At 41.1% G+C, this 18,785-nt stretch overlaps 1 protein-coding gene across 3 annotated transcripts; it reads right to left on the reverse strand.

Moving 5' to 3' along the window:
* Window positions 1–11: 11 nt before the first annotated feature.
* LOC100567772 (uncharacterized) lies at window positions 12–16,575 on the reverse strand. 3 transcript variants are annotated; one of them, XM_062973580.1, is made up of 9 exons: window positions 16,467–16,575; window positions 13,837–14,077; window positions 12,170–13,212; window positions 10,679–10,754; window positions 8,020–9,039; window positions 5,893–6,009; window positions 4,626–4,921; window positions 1,997–3,453; window positions 12–748 (listed from the first exon to the last, which is right to left on the reverse strand). In XM_062973580.1, the coding sequence occupies exons 3-9, from the start codon at window positions 12,917–12,919 to the stop codon at window positions 340–342; spliced, it is 4,125 nt and encodes a 1,374-aa protein (XP_062829650.1). In that variant the 5' UTR covers window positions 12,920–13,212; window positions 13,837–14,077; window positions 16,467–16,575; the 3' UTR covers window positions 12–339. The 3 variants fall into 3 exon arrangements, with proteins under 3 accessions (XP_062829650.1, XP_016847339.1, XP_016847340.1); XM_016991850.2 differs by having other exon boundaries at window positions 12,170–13,216; XM_016991851.2 differs by having other exon boundaries at window positions 12,170–13,216; window positions 16,443–16,572.
* Between the last annotated feature and the right edge of the window lie 2,210 nt (window positions 16,576–18,785).

An 18,785-nucleotide genomic window follows, 5' to 3' on the forward strand; every position in this document is an offset into this window, starting at 1 on the left:
CTTTTCAAATGTTTTCATTAATAGTTATATTTTATTACGTTAACTTTGGTCTTATAATAGTTTCTATCCAATGAAAATATAAAGTAGGACCATACCAAAAGAGAACACATAACTAGGGGTGCCACTACATTGAAGAATTAATAGTTTGACACCACTTTAACAACCATGACTCAGTGCTAGGGAATCCTGAGAGTCGTAATTTGGCAAGGCACCAGCACTCCTTGGCAGAGAATGCTAAAGACCTTATAAAACTACAACTCCTATGATTTCATAGCACTGAGCCAGTGTAATTAGTATCAAACTGCTATTAATTCTACGATCTTACTCACTTTTCAGCTCTTAAACCAAACTATGTTTTGACACTTGAAATGTTGATAAAGCCCTGTTCTGCTTCAGAAGAACCAAGTCCTCAAAAATATAGTCTGGCAAGGAATGCCTTTTCGCAGCCATGATGTTCCCATCTCTACAGATGAGGTTTTCTGCTGCAGCACTTGAAGGCACGCCTGTGTTGAACTTTAAAAAACTCCGCCATATAATTGGAAAGGCAAGCAGGGATGACAGCTCCCTGCTGGGTGTCTTTAGGTACTTTGAGATTTCCTTCTCAACTGGGTCCGCTACTGATCTCCCTTCCTGGGGCTGGATGTCAAAAAAGTCAAGCAAACCCGTGTCTCCTTCCTGGTCTTTCTCTGAGGATTCTTCAGTGGTGGCACCCTTGAGTTCAGCTTTCAACAAGGCTTCCATGGTAGACCTAGGAGAGAGGAGATAATGGATCAATGCATGGCATAGTGGACTAAGTGACTTGAAGGTTGGGTTGCCGACCTGAAAGCTGCCAGGTTCGAATCCCACCCGGGGAGAGTGCAGATGAGCCCCCTCTATCAGCTCCAGCTCCATGCGGGGACATGAGAGAAGCCTCCCACAAGGATGGTAAACATCAAAAACATCCGGGCGTCCCCTGGGCAACGTCCTTGCAGACGGCCAATTTTCTCGCTCCAGAAGCTACTCAAGTTGCTCCTGACACGAAAAAAAATGCACGAGAGGGAACCAAAGGGGGGATCTTTTCACTCAGGAGGTTCTTCCCCCCTTTCCAATATTGCACATAACTTAGTGGAAAATAACTGCACATATTCTTTTGACAAATGTGAACCTCCATGAATATGTGAAAACCACCTTTTGAAAACCACTATTCAAGAAAACCATGACCTTGTTAGATGTCAACTCTTTGAACAAGTGATATTCACAAGAATTAATGAAATGGCACACAGGTAACTCAACTGTTAAACTGAAGAACTATGTCCTTGAACTGCCAAGGACAAAAACATGCCACTACAAAAATATATTTGGTTAGCAGAGGATGGTTGTTTCTTTGAAGTTGAAATTGTAGTTGCATTTGCCCAAAACATACACTCCCTTTAAAAATCTTTTAATTTAAAATATGCACTCAAAGTTAAAAAAACACAAAATCTCCTTTGAATAATAACATATCTTGTTTACTCATAAACTCCTGTATTAATTCACCATACAGGCACATTTCTTATTGAAGATCAGTTACAGATAGGATGTAGCTTCTCTTCTCTCTGTATTGAGTACACAGGGTATCATTCTTAACCAATTCTCAGTACAATCACTGATTCAAAGGGCTGACTTCTAACAAGGTCATGCTTTTCTTGACTAGTGGTTTTCAAAAAGTGGTCTCCACATGTTCATGGAGATTCACATTTGCCAAATGGATATGACATCATTTTTCCCCTTTTCAATAAGGTTATAATTGCCATTTATTTCCAAAGGCAAATAATGGCACTCAGAGACTGGGTGCAGTTATTTCCAGTAAGTTATGTCCAATACTTCTGCTATCACCACTACGTGAAACCAGGATCATGTATCCTAGGATTCCTTGTATGACTCTCCAGGTTCTTCCACCATGTGTGAGACACTCCTGAAGTTATCTAGGCAGCTGTCATGAAATGAAGACCTGCTAGGTCTCACCTTCCCTTCTTACCTGTTGATCTGGGCAGTCTGAGCTGAATCCACCCAGTCTGTTTTGAAACGGGGGTGTAAGCAGGCTGCCAGAATAAGCTCCTTGTCCTCCCAAATGCCTGCAAACCGCTTCCTTAGGGCTTCCCGGATGCCTGTCAAGAGTGGGAGACAGTACATATATGGTACAGGCTTGCTTTCTAGCTCTTGCAACTTGCGCTCCAGGCTGTATAGAGTTGGCAGCAGGTACCCCATGAACATGCCATTCTCCCGTTGCAGGATATCAAGGGACAATGCTAGTGGCCCCATGATCTCAGTGTACTCCTGCAACACTAGGCGCTCATCAGCAGTGATCCTAGCCAAAGAACACATGTCCATTACGGCATCCACTTTTAGTGGCATGGTAGACAGAAGCATGTTCAATTGCTTCAGTGCATCAAAGACAGAAATCCATTGGATCTGGTTTGGTACCGTCAAATATGTACCACATTGTTCATAGATGTACTCCGCAACTAGCGCTGAATTGTTCTGCTTGGACCACAGCTTACGGCACTTTCTTGCCAAGGCACAAAAATGTTTTTGGAAGGGACCAAAGGGGCCATCTTGGGTGGAGCCAGCTATCATGGCTGCAACGTCATGAGTTGCTACCAGGTTAAGAGTGTAGCTGGCACATCTATGGTGTGGTGGCAAACTGGGATCTGACTCTGGGGCATATTCATCTGCCAGGTTGCCTGTATCCAGGGTCTCAGAAAGAGGAAGAAACTCCATTCCAGATTCATCTTGGTTGACATCATAATTATCCTCCTCCTCCTCTGAACTGGAGTTTGCAGCAGCTGCAGGTTCTCTGGCCCCAAATCCTTGGAATGCTTCCATAAAGTTGGAGCCATTGTCTGTGGTCACACATACAACTTTGTCGTGAATCCCGTATTGTGCATGAACATCATACAGGGCTTTGGTGAGGACACTGTAAGTGAGGGGCCCTTTCAGGCGCTTGTACGTCAAGGCCCCAAACTCCCGCTTCAGAGTAATGGGGCTGATCCAGTGGGCCGTGACTCCTAAGAAGGTCCTCTTGCCATCGGTCCAGCAATCAGCAATAGTCGCCACGTGGGACACAGCACTCATCCGGCTCACAAGGCTTTCACGCAAGCCGGCCGCCCTCTTTTCAATTCTGTCTCTCAGTGTCTTTGCAGACATGATGGTGAGATCCTTTGGAAGACCCAGTCGAACCAGTGCAAGGAAAGTAGGTTTGTCCACAGTCTGAAGTGGAACAATCTCCTCTGTAATGTAATCCATGAGAATCCTATCGAGAATTTTTTGGGTGACATTTTGTTTGCCAGATCTTCTGAACCTCACGGCAGGGGGACCATAAACATCAGCAATATCATCCTCTTCCCTATCAAAATGCACAGGTTCTTCTGAAGGGACAGGCCTTCCATCTCTTGTGATTTCAAGAATGGTGTTCAGCTTATCAGGGTGAGCCATCTGAGAAGAATGGAAAAATAAGGAAAGCAAATCTTAAAACTGAAAAAGATACTTCAAAAAGATTAAATACAAAAGGAGACAGTGGAGATGTCTGATAATTTCATTGTGAAATAGTACAATGACAATAAATAATAAATAATAATAAACTTTTTTGTACAACTTTATTTCCCCAAAGGGACTCAGGGTGGTATACAAAGCTATTTTATTCTATAACACCAGGCACTATTATCCTTCATTCTATTTTGTATAGTAACTGTAGGTACAGAGCAGCTTGAGGAATGTGTGCAGCTCCATAGTAGATGTATTAATTTGTTTACAGAGATCTTGGACCACCCCTAATTTTCTTGGACATAGAAAGGGTGAATCACCTCTAGAAGAGGCAATTCATCTTTTAAATAGCGTGACCCAGCACCAGTAGCCAAAAGTGATAAAAAGAACAAAAACACACAAACCAATGTTATCTCTTTTCTTTGTAGCAAAATAACATGATTGCACTATTTACAAAAACAATGTTTCCATAACACAAATAAAGTTCTTTATACTTCCTTCTTTGTTTCCAAGCTGGGCTTCTTTCTCCTGCAGAGAAACAGCTTTGCTCTCACAGAGCCTCCTCTCACACCAAACTTACACAGGAGCTTCTCTCATGAACTTTAAACACAGCAGCCTTTATACTGGAGCTTCTCTCACCACACTCCTCAGGACGACACTAGCTTCAGCCCACTAACTCTAACAGGCTTCGACTTACTCACTCTCTTCAGGGCGACACTACCTTATTTAACCCTTTTAGTGCTTAACTCACATTTTTGTAATTAAAATAATTAATTAATATTTAATATTTCTGACAGACACTTTGTGCAGATAAAGGGGGATCCTAGAGCAGAGTATCTGTTACCCGAATGTTTGCACTTTCTCCCGTTGCAATACCAAGTGGATTTTTAATATCCCCTGGGATTTGGTTCCAAGACTCCCCATGAATACCAAAATCCGTGAATGCTAAGAGTTCTATTATATTCAGTGGAAGAGTAAAATGGTGTTTCTTGTATAAAATTAACTTTTTGGATTTTTTTAAAAAACATTTTCAAGCTAAGGATGATTAAATCTGTGGATAGGAGAGTTGACTGTAATAAGCAAAACACAAACATTGAAGGATTGTCAGCGTGACCAGCACTCACCTTCAAGTGCTGCTCCACACTAGATGCATCACTAAGCTCTGAGCAAATCTTCTTGATCAGCGGTAAACAGTATTTGCATTGCACCACCACGTTTCTCTCTTTCTGACTCACAAACGTCACAGCTTTCTTGGGCACTTGCTGTTGAGGAGCCTCTGCCTTCATCAGCTGCTCCTCTGAATCATTCTTAAGGGAATCCTGGTCGCATTGAGGCTGTGGTTGCTCATCAGTCACCTTGGTCTCACTGGTCGACTCCTCCATCATTGCACCCTCGGGCTCAGAAACTGCAGCAGCCTTGCCTGCAAAAAAGTTACAACATTGTTAAAAAGCGTTTGCCAAGATCCCATTAAAGGCCTAAGGAAAGGAAAGCCTCTCTAGCATAGCAATCTAAAAAAACAAAACAAATTCAATTGTATCTGTAGTATCAAGGGAGCTTAAGTTTTATAAGGTATTTTCCATTTTCTGCCAAAGAGTGCTGGTGCCTCATCAAACTACAGCTCCCATGATTCCATTGCATTGAGCCTTGGCAGTGAATGTTGAATCAAACTGCATTAATTCTACAATGTACATGCTTTGGATGTTTCCCAAAAGATCATCTGTGCTCAGTGAGAAAAAAGAGCAGATGATGCAGTAGGGAAAATGCAGCACAAAATAGGTAAAGAGTTAGCTAGCACAGATGACTGACATCCAAGGGCATTTAAAAATCTGACAGAAGGAATTTCAGAACCAACCAGCAATCACCTTTATTCCATAATCCAAATAATAAGACTCTGCAATAGTTGACCTTATTACAGGTATGTGTGCTGCTTACCTAGAAATGACAAGGTAACAATCCACTTCCTTCAGATGCATAAAAGGCAAAACAGAGAAAAGGGAAGAACAAAAAAAACTGTTTCACTAGCTGCAACATGCTAAAAAAAAAGGCTCTGGTCTACAAGTCTGGCCATGAAAAGGAATATTATTAGAAATGTGGAAGCTAGTGGAAGAAAAAGGAAATCTCTGGATGCATTCTGAAAGGTTCAAATCATTTTTACTTACGTAAAGTTTACCCGACCTCGCAATTTTATTTCATATGTGCTTATTATTAGTTCTAAATAAAAGGTTTTTTGAGACTATTAAAGTGTTCTTCTTTGGAGTGTGGGTTTAAGAACCTTTTTCCCCCATGTTATGCCTACCTCTAGCACATTTTCTATTAAAGAAGTAAAGCCCAGGAATACATCAGATCTGTTAACTGAGGTATGTCTGCATGTATTCTTTATGTCCTACTTACTTATCTCCCCAGTGAGCCGCCGTCTTTTCCTTGGTTCCTCTTCTTCTGCCTCCATCTTAACCTCGCTTGGCCCCTCAACACACTCCTCCTGATCTTGCTGATCCTTCCAGTGCTCACCTAAAGACCAAGAATAAAACAAAACATGGGGCACATTGTGAGCAAAGAAATAGTGTGACATTCATTTAAGAAAGATAAAACCCCATAAGAGTTGCCATAAGTCTGAAATGACTTGGAGGCACAAAACAGCAGCAAAAGATTCCCATTATGGGTAACTAGGCGGACCTCATTGCTCTTACAATGCAAAAGAAGCAAGCTTAACTCTTATTATGTTACAAATACAATTTTTAAAATTTATTTATTTCTACCCCACTTTTCTCCCGGAGCAGGACTCAAAGCGGCATACAGCATATAAAATCAGAAAACAGTTACATAATATAAAATATAAAAATACTACAGCAGCAACAACAACACCACTTTATTTGTATTCCTCCCTATCTCCCCAAAGGGACTCAGATGTACACAGCAGGTTAACCACCAGCTGTAATAAATCTTGCAATTGAAAGGCTGGCAGTTCGAAGCCTAGGTTTTGAGTGAGCGCCCGACCTTCAGCCCAGTTCATTGCCCACCTAGCAGATCAAAAACAGCGGTGAGTAGATAAATAGGTACCACTTAGCGGGGAGGTATTTTAATGGCACCATAAGGAAAAATACCAGAAAAATGCCAGCAATCAAAAAAAGGAGGAAGTCTGTGAACTGAGCTCTTCAACATGGAAGATGGAGCAACAGCACTCTCCCTCCCGTGGCAGGAATCAACAACAACCTCCAGGACACCGAAGATGGGAAATGCCTATATAACACTATCTGTACTGTCTCTGTCCTGTCTGTACATAACGGCATTGAATGTTTGCCGTATATGTGTTTTCTGATCTACTCTGAGACCCTTCGGGGTGAGAAGGGCGGAATATAAATAATATAATTAAATAAATACCCCAACACCCGTAAAACCCATAAAAGACTAAAACAAAACGTAAGTTAGACAATGCAATGTTATGTCCCTGTTGCAGGAAATGAGTAGAGGACAAATTACAGGCAAGACAATAGAATTATAGAATTGACAAGGTTTCCAAGGGTCATCTAGTCCAGCACTTTTCCATGTAGGAGTACACAACTAAAGCACACACAAGAAATGACCATCTAGGCTCTATTTAAAGACCATTCAAAGGAGAGTTCACCACTCTCTGAGGCAACCTATTCCACTGTCAAACAGCCCTGGTCATCAGGAACTTCTTCCTAATGTTTAGACTGAATCATTTTTTGGTTGGTACCACCGCTATATCTATACGGGACACATTACTGGACTTCTCACTGAAATGTGATATTGCAGGTACATAGCAAATCCTATTGAAACCAGCAGCAAAATATTAAAGCATACTAGAGGACCTAGAAAATGTCTAGAGGGATTTGATTGTATACTTTTATTAATATGGATTCTCTCTAAATCTCTAGGTCATTCAACACAACTCCATGATCAACTGTCAGCACAAGCTGACCACAGAGTTATACTGAGGACCTCAGCTGTGTCAAACTTCTAGCTCTCATGGTGTTTGGGACTCTAACTCCCAGAATTCCTGACCATTAGACAAATTGGCTAGGACTTCTGGGAGTTGGGAGTCCCAAATGTCATGAATAAATATGATACATGGTTTGAACGAATTGTATGAAAGAAATGAATGAATGAGAGCTAATAATTTTGAAAACACAATTCAAAAAGATTAAGGCCTGCAATGACTAACTACTTGTTTACTGAACTGAAATTAAAAGTTGCTGATAAGAACTGTGACAAATAATTAACTGCTGACATTGCTGACTTGATAAGCTTTTGGGTGAAAACAACGTGTTTATATTAATCAAAAACAATGGTTCTTTTAAGTTAAGGAAATGTTTACAAGATTCCTGACATTAAGAAGAAAGTCAACACAGAGTTTCTTGAGAATCAACACCAATTAAATACTGTTTTTAACTCACATTTTTCCCATATTCATAGAGTCCTGTGTCTCTAACAGAATACTGACTTTAAGCCCAAACATTACATATTAACACGAATAGACCCTTGATATTCATTTCTCACCTCTATGGACTCTCTGGTGTGTCTTGAAGGCTGAGGCATGTTTAAAGTTATCTCCACATTCCAAGCAAATGAGGGTTTTCTTGGTATCAGGGCACTCTAGTTTCTTATCCTTGTGAGTCCGAACATGAGCCATCAGTTCCGAGTTGAATTTGAAGGCCTTCCCGCAGTCGAAACACACAAACGAATCCTCCCTGGCGTGGGTTCTCTCATGTTCAATAAGATCAGACTTATTTCTGAAGCTTTTCCCACAGCTGGAGCACACCACCACGTGGATTCGCTCATGGGCTCTCAAACGCGCAATACTACTGAAACACATTTCACACTGCAAGCATTTATACTGCTTCTCTCCGGTGTGAGTCCGGCAGTGAGTTCGGAAATTTGAGTAGTTTCCAAAGTTTTCCCCACACTTCAAGCATTTGTAAGGTTTCTCTCCCCGGTGGACTCCCTGGTGTTTAAGCAAACCCGATCTGTGCATGTACTTTTCCCCACATTCTGCACAAGTATGGAATTTCTTCCCTCCATTTGTTTCCTCTTGAGGGTTGCAGCCAAAGGTGTTCCCACAGTGAGAACATTTGTGGGGCCTCCGTCCCATGTGGATCCTCTCACTTCCTCCACAGTGGGAGCACCTATACAGCTGTTCGCCCACGTGGTTTCGCTCATGAGACAGAAGATCTGAGCTGCTGCTGAAGCTTTGGCCACAGTGCCAACATTTGTACGGCTTCTCCAATTCAAGAGAGCTCTCCTGCGTGCCTTGTTTGCATCTATCATATTTCATATCGACATCCTGTTGGATAGTGGACTCATCACCAGCTTTACAACCACCGTGTGAATCAACATACAGATCCCTTTTCTCCTCTGTGGCATTCCTATTCTGCCCGTCTGTCTTCTGTTGACTTTTCTCAGGTTCTCCCTGACACAGAAAATTGTTATCATTTTCTGTTTTCAGGAATGCTGACATTTTCTCAGGTCTATCCAAGAATGGATTTTCTTCCTTCCTGTCTTTCAGCCACTCACCGATTTCTAGGAGAAATATCAGAATGCAAATATGAATCAGACAAAAATATATGGATGCTGAAGTCCCATTATATACAATGGTGTAGTAAAAAGTTATCCCTTGTATAAAATGGAAAAGTCAAGCTTTCCTTTTGAGATTTTATTTCCAACGGGAAGGGATTTTCAAGCTATGAATGGAGGGCCATATTTTAATAAATAACTAATAGCCAATTAAAAGACCATACACAAAAAAGTATCAGATAGTAGGTTCTTCTAAATACAATCAGTTCCTGAGTTACAAACAATATAGGTTCTGTAAGTTTGTTTTTAGGTTGAATTTTTATGTAAGTTTAAACAGGAGCCCCGGTGGTGCAGAGAGTTAAACTTACTGAACTTGCTAACTGAAAGGTTGATGATTTGAATCTGGGGAAAGGGGTGAGCTCCCACTGTTAGCCCCAGCTTCTGCCAACCTAGCAGTTTGAAAACATGCAAATGTGAGTAGATCAATAGGTACTGATCTGGCAGGAAGGTAACTGCGCTCCATGCAGTCATGCCAGCCACATGACCTTGGAGGTGTCTATGGACAATGCTGGCTTTTCGGTTTAGAAATGGAGATGAGGACTAGCCCTCAGAGTTGGACACAACTACACTTAATGTCAAGGGGAAACTTTTACCTTTACCTTTTTAAACAGGCACATTTTAAAAGTCCGATTCCATTCAATTTGTTTTAGTTTAGGATGCCATAGGGAAGGGTTATCACCCTTGTGGTGTTTGTTTTGCTGTATGTGCCCCTGTTCAGAAGATTTTCAACATTTTGGATTATCGTGGAAACAAGGATTGGTGATAAAGCTTCAGTGGAGATACCTTTTCCCAATGAGATCTCTTACAGGAGTTAATTACCCTTCCTAGAGGTAGAATTCTTCTCACTTTCTTTGGAACTAGGAGTCGTATACAAATCATATGTTTGTACCTCGGGGACTGCCTGTAGTCCACAAATCCAAGGGGCTTGAGCACTGAAAAGGCAACCTCTTTATTTTAGACCCTGGCAAGTAAAATTTGTTTATTTTTTATTTATTTCCCACAGTTGTACCCCGTCCTTCTTGCCCCGAAGGGGACTCAAGACGGCCTTACAACAGGCATCAATTCAATCCCAACGACATACAATTCAGAAGATAAACAATTACAAACTAAAACAATTTAAAACATCCAATTATTAAAACATCAAGTAAAATCATGAAAATTCAAGTAATATTCCAAGGCCTGTCCATATCAGTCGTATTAATTCATTCTTATTATTGCACTGCATTAATTACTGCTTAAATGTTTGGTCCCACAGCCACGTCTTAAGTTTTTTCCTGAAGGTCAGGAGGGAGGGGGCTGACCTAATTTCATTGGGGAGGGAGTTCCACAGATGAGAGGACACCACTGAGGAGGCCCTGTTTCTCGTCCCCACCAGTCGTGCTTGCGAGGGGGGAGGTACCAAGAGCAGGGCCTCCCCCAACAATTGTAGGAGGTGATAAGTTCAGACAGGTAAGCGGTGGCAGTAACAAATGAAGATTTTGTAATCATTACTTTTTCTGAATACAACTCTCAGAATTCCTCTGTATAAGCAGGTCACTTTCTCAACTTGCTCCACAAGTGCCGTCATAAGAAAATGGAGACTCACCCAATAGGTTTGCACTGGCTTTATCTTTCTGTTTGGTTTCATGCCTCTCCTCCGTGTCTGAAAGCTCCTGCATTCCCTGGGGAAGATTTATAAACTTTGAATACATGAAGCAAATTAAGGAAATACAGAACATGGTTTAGACAAATTATTCTGGGTACCAAAGGATAACTACCTATGGTATATTTGAACTTGGAAACCAACTACAAAGTCCAATCCACTCTAATTAGGGCTCAGATTGTTGTTGAAACAACTTCAATTTATGACAACCCTTTGAATGACAGATCTTGATTCTCAGTTGACAACTCATATCTTGAAAACTGAGGATTGTGACTTCCTTGATTGAATTAATCCACCTATAGAGAATAATAATAATAATAATAATAATAATAATAATAATAATAATAAACTTTATTTATACCCCGCCACCATCTCCCCAACGGGGACTCGGGGTGGCTTACATGGGGCCATGCCCAGAACAATACAATATAACAAAATATAATAGAACAACAAATCATAGCACATTAAACAACAATAAAACAACAACAATTAAAGAAAAGATACACTACATTAAACAAGATCAAAAGAACAATAAAACCAAGGGCTTTTCTACTGCTTTCCAAGCATTATCAACCTTTCCAATGAATCACATCATTTCATGACACAGTAGAGTCTCACTTATCCAAGACTCGCTTATCCAAGGTTCTGGATTATCCAATGAATTTTTGTAGTCAATGTTTTCAACATATCATGATATTTTGATTCTAAATTCGCAAATATAGTAATTGCAACATAACATTACTGCGTATTGAACTACTTTTTCTGTCAAATTTGTTGTATAACATGATGTTTTGGTGCTTAATTTGTAAAATCATAACCTAATTTGATGCTTAATAGGCTTTTCCTTAATCCCTCCTTATTATCGAAGATATTCACTTATCCAAGCTTCTGCCAGCCCGTTTAGCTTGGATAAGTGAGACTCTACTGTATTTCCAAAGTACAACAGCCTCAGTTTGGTCTTTCTGGCTTCTAGGGAAAATCCAGGCTTGATTTACTCTAAGACCCATTAATCTTTTTGGCAACCCATGATCATTTCTCCAGCCCCATATTTCACATGACAGTATTGAGGAGTTACTAGTTTGGATGACAATTACACTGCATTCGCAAGATTGTACTCCTCTCACAAAGGTTTGACGTGGGCCTTAAAAATATTTTTGTGGGACATGGGGCATCCAGAGATCTCCCACAGACAGAAATATTTCAAATTATTTTCAAAGCCATGAAGAGGGGTCTCTTGGAAACCTCCAAAGGGAGTCGTGTCTCATAACCCCTAGACCTGTCCCTCCCAAACTGCAAAACCAACTTGCTACATAAAAATAGCCATTGTTAGCTGCCAAACAGCCATTACTTGGATTGAAACTGCCAGGTAGCCAATTTATCTTTTCTTATTGATAAAAGCGCCTCAAAACAGTGTTTCAAGGAGGCCCTGCTCACCTGCTCTTCCAAGTCTCTGTCTCTTTGCTGACTCTGCAGGAAATCTTCTGCCAGGGCCACAGCCTTGGCACATGTCACGGGGCCATTTTCCCAGAGGTAGCTCAGCATCTCCGCCGGAACCACGGCCAGAAAATGTTCCAAGGTCACCAGCTCCAGCATCCGCTCCTTGGTGTTTCTGTCTGGGTTCAGCCACTTCCGACACTGCTGCTGGAGCTGCTTGCAAAGCTCCCGAGGCCCGTCAGCCTCTTGGTAACGCAAGGTCCGAAAATGCTGGCGCCGCATCTCCAACCTGGCAGCATCTCCAGCTAAGGCTTTCTCCCTTTTCTTCCCATAGCTATCGGCATCCAGGTGGGCCCCAAATACCACCTGGGTTCCCTCAATAAGATGTGGCTGAGTCCTTGGGGAAACACACAACTTGCTAGCCTGCTTGTTGGGCTCTGTCTCTCCCTGGGAAGGCACTTCTGATGTTTTAGGATCCCTTTGTTGTTCCACCTCAGAGGTTTGTGGGGTTTCCTCTTGTGAACAAACTGGCTGCAGTGTCCTAAGAAACTCTTCCAACCGCGCATCCCAGTTCTTTGACGGCTCTTCTACTGGTTCCTGTTTTACCCTTTGAGGATCTTCTTCTCTGCTTCCCCGATGCTCTTCACTTGCATTCTCATCTTCTGCCTCAAGGCCTACTGAATCCTGCTCTTCCATTTTTATTTCTGGAAGCAGAAAAACAGTAACCCCTGTCTCCTGAGCGTCATCCATTTCTTATCACAGAAACCAGGATCCTTGTATTTATTTGTTCTCCCTCTTTTAGTTGCACCCCTTGAAGAATGCCTCAGTACAGCTGCTTTGTCCTTCAAGTCTGATCAGTCCAACAGGTTCATTAAAAAAAACAGTTCAGATATCATCCAGCCCTTGTAAGGCCTTGCAGTGACTGATGGAGGCCAACATACTTTTGGATGATATGCCTGGTGTTTGTTGTTCATTTGTTTCATCCTTCCTCTCATGTTTATCCCATCATTCTCCCAAAATGTGATTGAGGATTAAGAGGAAATCTTGCTAAGAAGAAAAAATGACACCGAGTGAAAAGAAGGTAAGGGAGGCCAAAAGCTCAAACCTATAGAATTATTATTATTATTATTATTATTATTATTATTATTATTATTAATAATAATAATAGTGATAATAATAATGATATTTATTTATATCCCGCTTTTCTCCCTAATGGGACCCAAAGCAGTTCAAAACATCATAGCACATTTAACGTAAAATACAAGACAAAAATCATACAAAGAATAATAATATCCAGAAATAAGATATACATAAAGATTAAGCATTAAAAATATCTAAAACCTATTACAATTATTGTGGAGACTCATCAATTAAATAGTATATTTCATTTAGTTCAATCATCAGTGATAAACATGAGCCAGCGAGAAAATTAAAAAAGTCCCCACATTAAATAAATAAATAAAAATTGAAAACAAAACAAAAACCAAAGTCCCCATTAAAGCCCAGGGGGAACAGAGTCCAAAGTTGAGCATCAGCAATTGTATTAGAAAGTGAGCATTTTATTCTATACTCTTATTCAAATATAACACTCACGTTTTAAGGTACCTTCAGAATCTTTCAGTAGTCTGTAAATTGTAAGAACGTCAGTACATAGATCAAAAACCTACCTAGTGCAGGATTCTGTTTCCACTGCAATCAGCCTGTTGTCTCCTGGAATGTCTCTATCTCTGGAGGTTTTTAAGCAGAGTCTGGATGGTGTCTTCCTTCATGGCAAAATGGGGATGGACCAGATGGCCCTTGTGATCTCGTCCAACTTTATGATTCTATGGTCCACAAGCCAAACATGAAGGCAATAGAACATTTCTGTTCATGTTTGCCAGGAATTCATAACTCATGGGCATGCTTCCTCTGAAAGTAATATACAGACATATCTCAGTTAACACAGCCTCTGCCAAAGAAGCTCTTCTTTACTCTTTTAAAGCTCACCTTCACTTTTCTTCCTCCTCCTTTTTCTAGTGGCATTGCTATCAGGACAGTGATGAGAGATGGTAGAAACACAACCTTTTGGTGCTGGGCTGCAGCAAAATGTCAGCAGTAAACAATGCAATGAAGCTCAAGGTATTAAAAATAGGATGCTCTTCCAATCAATCCTACTAAAACTGCGGATACTTGCTTACATCAGCCACAGTGAATAGCAGCTGCGCCAAGAACAATAGTTCTCAAACTGTGGGTCTCCAGATGTTTTGGCCTTCATCTCCCAGAAATCCTAACAGCTAGTAAACTGGCAGGGATTTCCGGGAGTTGTAAACCAAAAATTAATCTTTGTTCTGTGTATTTTAATATATGCATTTTGAAGAAATACATTTTAATATGTGATATCTTTGTGTTGCCGAAGGCTTTCATAGCTGAAATCACTAAGTTACTGTGAGTTTTCCAGGTTGTCTGGCCATGTTCCAGAAGCATTCTCTCCTGATGTTTTGCCCACATCTATGGAATGCATCTTCAGAGTTTGTGAGATCTGTTGAAAATCAGGCAAGTGGGGTTTATATATCTGTGGAATGTCCAAAGTGGGAGAAAGAACTCTTGTCTGTTAGAGGCAAGTGTGAATGTTGCAAGTGGCCAACTTGATTAGCACTGAGTAGCCTTTGTAGCTTCAAAGTCTGGCTGCTTCCTGCCTGGGGGAATCTTTTGTTGGCAGGTGTTAGGTGGCCCTGACTGTCTCCTGCCTGGAATTCCTTTGATTTCTGAGTATTGTTCTTTATTTACTGTCCTGGTTTTAAAGTTTTTTTTAAATACTGGTAGCCCAATTTTTCATTTTCATGGTTTCCTCCTAACAAAGGTTTTCCCCAGGCAGGAAGCAGCCAGGCTTTGAGGCTGCAAGGCTATTCTATGCTAATCAAGATAGCCAGTTGCAACATTCACATCTGCCTCAAACAGACATGAGTTCTTTCTCCCACCCTGGACATTCCACAGATATATAAACCCTACGCCAACAGACCTCACAACCTCTGAGGATGCATATCATAGATATAGGCAAAACGTCAGAAGAGAATGCTTCTGGAATATGCCCATACAATCCAGAAAACTCGCAGTGACCCAGTATCAATAAACTGTACATAATAATACATTAACATAATTATCATTACACATAAGGTTATTGAGATTATACACTTAAAATAACAACAATAATTTTATTAATCTATCCTGTATTTATTATGTGTTTTAAATGCAATTTTTTATCCTTGTATTGTTGTTTTAATTGATATATTGTATAACTGTTTAATCTTTTTTATATTGTGACTAGCTTTGCTCGGCCACGCGTTGCTGTGGCTTTTCAGAATCATTTGTTGATCAGGTGGAATAGTAATGAATAGCCTTGGAACTTCAAAGCCTGGCCGGTTTGTTCTTATGGGAATCCTTGTTTGGTGAGATGGAATACAATGAGTAGTCTCTGTGCGGGAGGTTTGAATGGTGTTATTAGTCACGGTTGAGGGATGGGGGTGAGATGTGTGTTGGGCACGCGCCGGTGGCCTAGGGGATAAAAGCCTTGTGACTTGAAGGTTGGGTTGCTGACCTGAAAGCTGCCAGGTTCGAATCCCACCCGGGGAGAGTGCGGATGAGCTCCCACTCTCGGCTCCAGCTCCACGCAGGGACATGAGAGAAGCCTCCCACAAAGGATGGCAAAAACATCAAAAACATTAGGGCGTTCCCTGGGCAACGTCCTTGCAGACAGCCAATTCTCTCACACCAGAAGCAACTCCAGTTGCTCCCGACTCGAAAAAACAAAAACAAAAACATATTGGTTCATGTTTGGCGCATGCGCTGTTTGTTTTTCCTGGTTTTTGGGCTTTTATGGGTCCCAGTTCAGTAGATGTTCGGTTTCGTGGTAGGAACCTAGCGGCAAAGCCGATGGGTTCTGTTGTCAAGTTTCATGTTTCTGGGACATTTAGTTTTGTTGTTTACTTCTAGGCCCAAATGTCATTAGCCTTTTATATAGATTTGTATTATGTTGCTTATATTTTGTCCTTATGTTGTTTGGGCCTCTGCCCCATGTAAGCCGCCCCGAGTCCCCGCGGGGAGATGGTGGCGGGGTATAAATAATGTTTCATTATTATTTTATTTTTATTATTAACAACAACCACCACCACCATTTTCTTTCTCCAAGGCCAAAGAGGATGACTCCCTTTGCTTCACTTGTTCTATAAGGCCATCAACATTCAAAGTAAAGAGCTATGCAATGATAATGAAGGGAACCCATTTCAGCTCCATTTACCTCCAGAAAACTCATTGAACTCACTCATTTTGGGCGATCCTCTGCATTCAGGTTTCCTGCAATCCCCAGGAGCGTGTTGCCTAGCCGAGGGATACCGGAAGGGAACGTTTTCTGTGTGGTGCTTCCACTTGTTGGCTGTTTCCGGCCGCTCTAGGATATGAACCCTATCACTTTAACTCCTTCAATGCCAAAGCTGTGCTTGACGAGGAGAGTTTGGCCTCGTCCAATAGGGATGCTGTTTTGACCAGGGAAGTTATGCATTTAAAGATATTAATAAAGTATCTCAAGGGCCTACTTTAACACACGCAAACTCTCTCACACACCATGTATTGTGTATTTTAATATATGTATTTGGTAGAAATACTTTTTTAAATATAGGATATATGTATATATACATACATACATACATACATATATATATATATATATATACACACACACACATACATACACACACACACACACACACACACACACACACTAGCTGTGCCCGGCCACGTGTTGCTGTGGCGAAGTCTGGTGGTATGGGAAATAAAGTATTGAGGAATTGGTGGTAGTTAAGGTAAAGGGGAACGGTTTTACCTTATATTAAGTCCATTATAAATGGGTTATATAGCTGTGTGGAAGGGCCTTGAGTCTACACTGCCATATAATCCAGTTAAAATCTGATAATCTGTATTTTATAGGCAGTGTGGAAGAGGCCTAAGTGAGGCCTAACTCTGCCTGTCCCCTGGGTTGAGTGGGTTGCTAGGAGACCAAGTGGGCGGAGCTTAGCATTCTAACTGGCAGCAATTGGATAAAAACTATTATTCCTCTCCCTCTAATTAGGACTTTCTTTTTCATTTCTTTTTTGTTGTATGAACGTAGAGGCATGGATGAGGGATTGTGCTGCCAAGTTTAGTGTTTCTCGGATGTGTAGTTTTGTTGTTTTGTCCTAGGCCGAAATTTCATTACCCTTTTATATATATAGACTAGCTGTGCCCGGCCACGCGTTGCTGTGTCTGAGTCTGGTGGTGTTGGTCAGTCTACATTAGGTTGTATTTATGCTGTGACCTCCACCCTTCTTTATACTCACATTAGTAGTAGTATTTGAAGTCTGTTACCTTCTTCAATTTTTGTGTTGATTGAGAATTGCTTGAGATCCCTGTTGTCTTTGGTTTGTTGTTAGTTGTAATGTCTGATTCTGCTGAGTGCGGTTTATAGTTTTATTGTGGTACAATATTCCTTTTTTTTGTTTTGCCTGTGTAGGTGTTTATTATTGTTGTTGTTGTTGTGGTCATGAAGGTTGGATAAGTTAGATGCGATTGTATTGTTTTTTGGAGGCCCAGTGTAGCACTGACTGGCCTCTCAGCCTCAGTGCCTGGCTGTTTCTTGCCTGTGATGGTGTTGATTCTTATTGTTGTTGTTGTCATTGTTATTATTGTAATTGTTTTTTTGGAGACCAAGTGTGAATGTAGGGATTGGGGAGGTGGATGAGTTGTGTTGTCAAATTTTGTATTTGTTATAGTCACAATGCGTTGTTGTGAGTTTTGTGGGTCCGGATTGTGGTTTTGTGGTGTAGTTGTGTTGTTACAACCGGGAGAAAAGGCTTTTGTGTTGTGTTGTCAAGTTTTGTATTTCTGGGGCGTTTAGTTGTGTGCCAAGTTTTGTATTTCTGGGGCGTTTAGTTGTGTTGTTATAGTCATGATGTGTTGTTGTGAGTTTTATGGGTCCGGATTGTGGTTTTGTGGTGTGGTTGTGTTGTTACAACCTGGAGGGAAGGCTTTTGCGTTGTGTTGGCAAGTTTCGTATTTCTGGGGCGTTTAGTTGTGTTGTTATAGTCACGATGCCTTGTTGTGAGTTTTGTGGGTCCTGTGTGGTTTTGTGGTGTGGTTGTGTTGTTACAACCGGGAGGCAAGGCTTTTGCATTGTGTTGCCAAGTTTTGTATTTCCGGGGCGTTTAGTTATGTTGTTATCGCATGATGCGTTGTTGTGAGTTTTGTGGGTCCGGATTGTGGTTTTGTGGTGTGGTTGTGTTGTTGTAACCTGGAGGCAAGCCTTTTGCATTGTGTTGCCAAATTTCGTATTTCTGGGATGTTTAGTTTTGTTGTTATAGTCACTGCGCAAACAACTTTATCATTTTATATATATAGATATGTGTGCGTGTGTGTTTGTGCATCTTTGTGTTGTCCAAGGCTTTCATGGCCTTAAATCACTAGGTTGATTTGCTTTTTCCGGGCTGTATGGCCGTGTTCCAGAAGCATTCTCTCCTGGTGTTTTGCCCACATCTATGACAGGCACCCTCAGAGGTTGTGAGGTCTGTTGGAAAATAGGCAAGGGAGGTTTATTTATCTGTGGAATAAA

This window comes from Anolis carolinensis, chromosome 2 (assembly GCF_035594765.1).
Source record: "Anolis carolinensis isolate JA03-04 chromosome 2, rAnoCar3.1.pri, whole genome shotgun sequence".
NCBI lineage: Eukaryota > Metazoa > Chordata > Lepidosauria > Squamata > Dactyloidae > Anolis > Anolis carolinensis.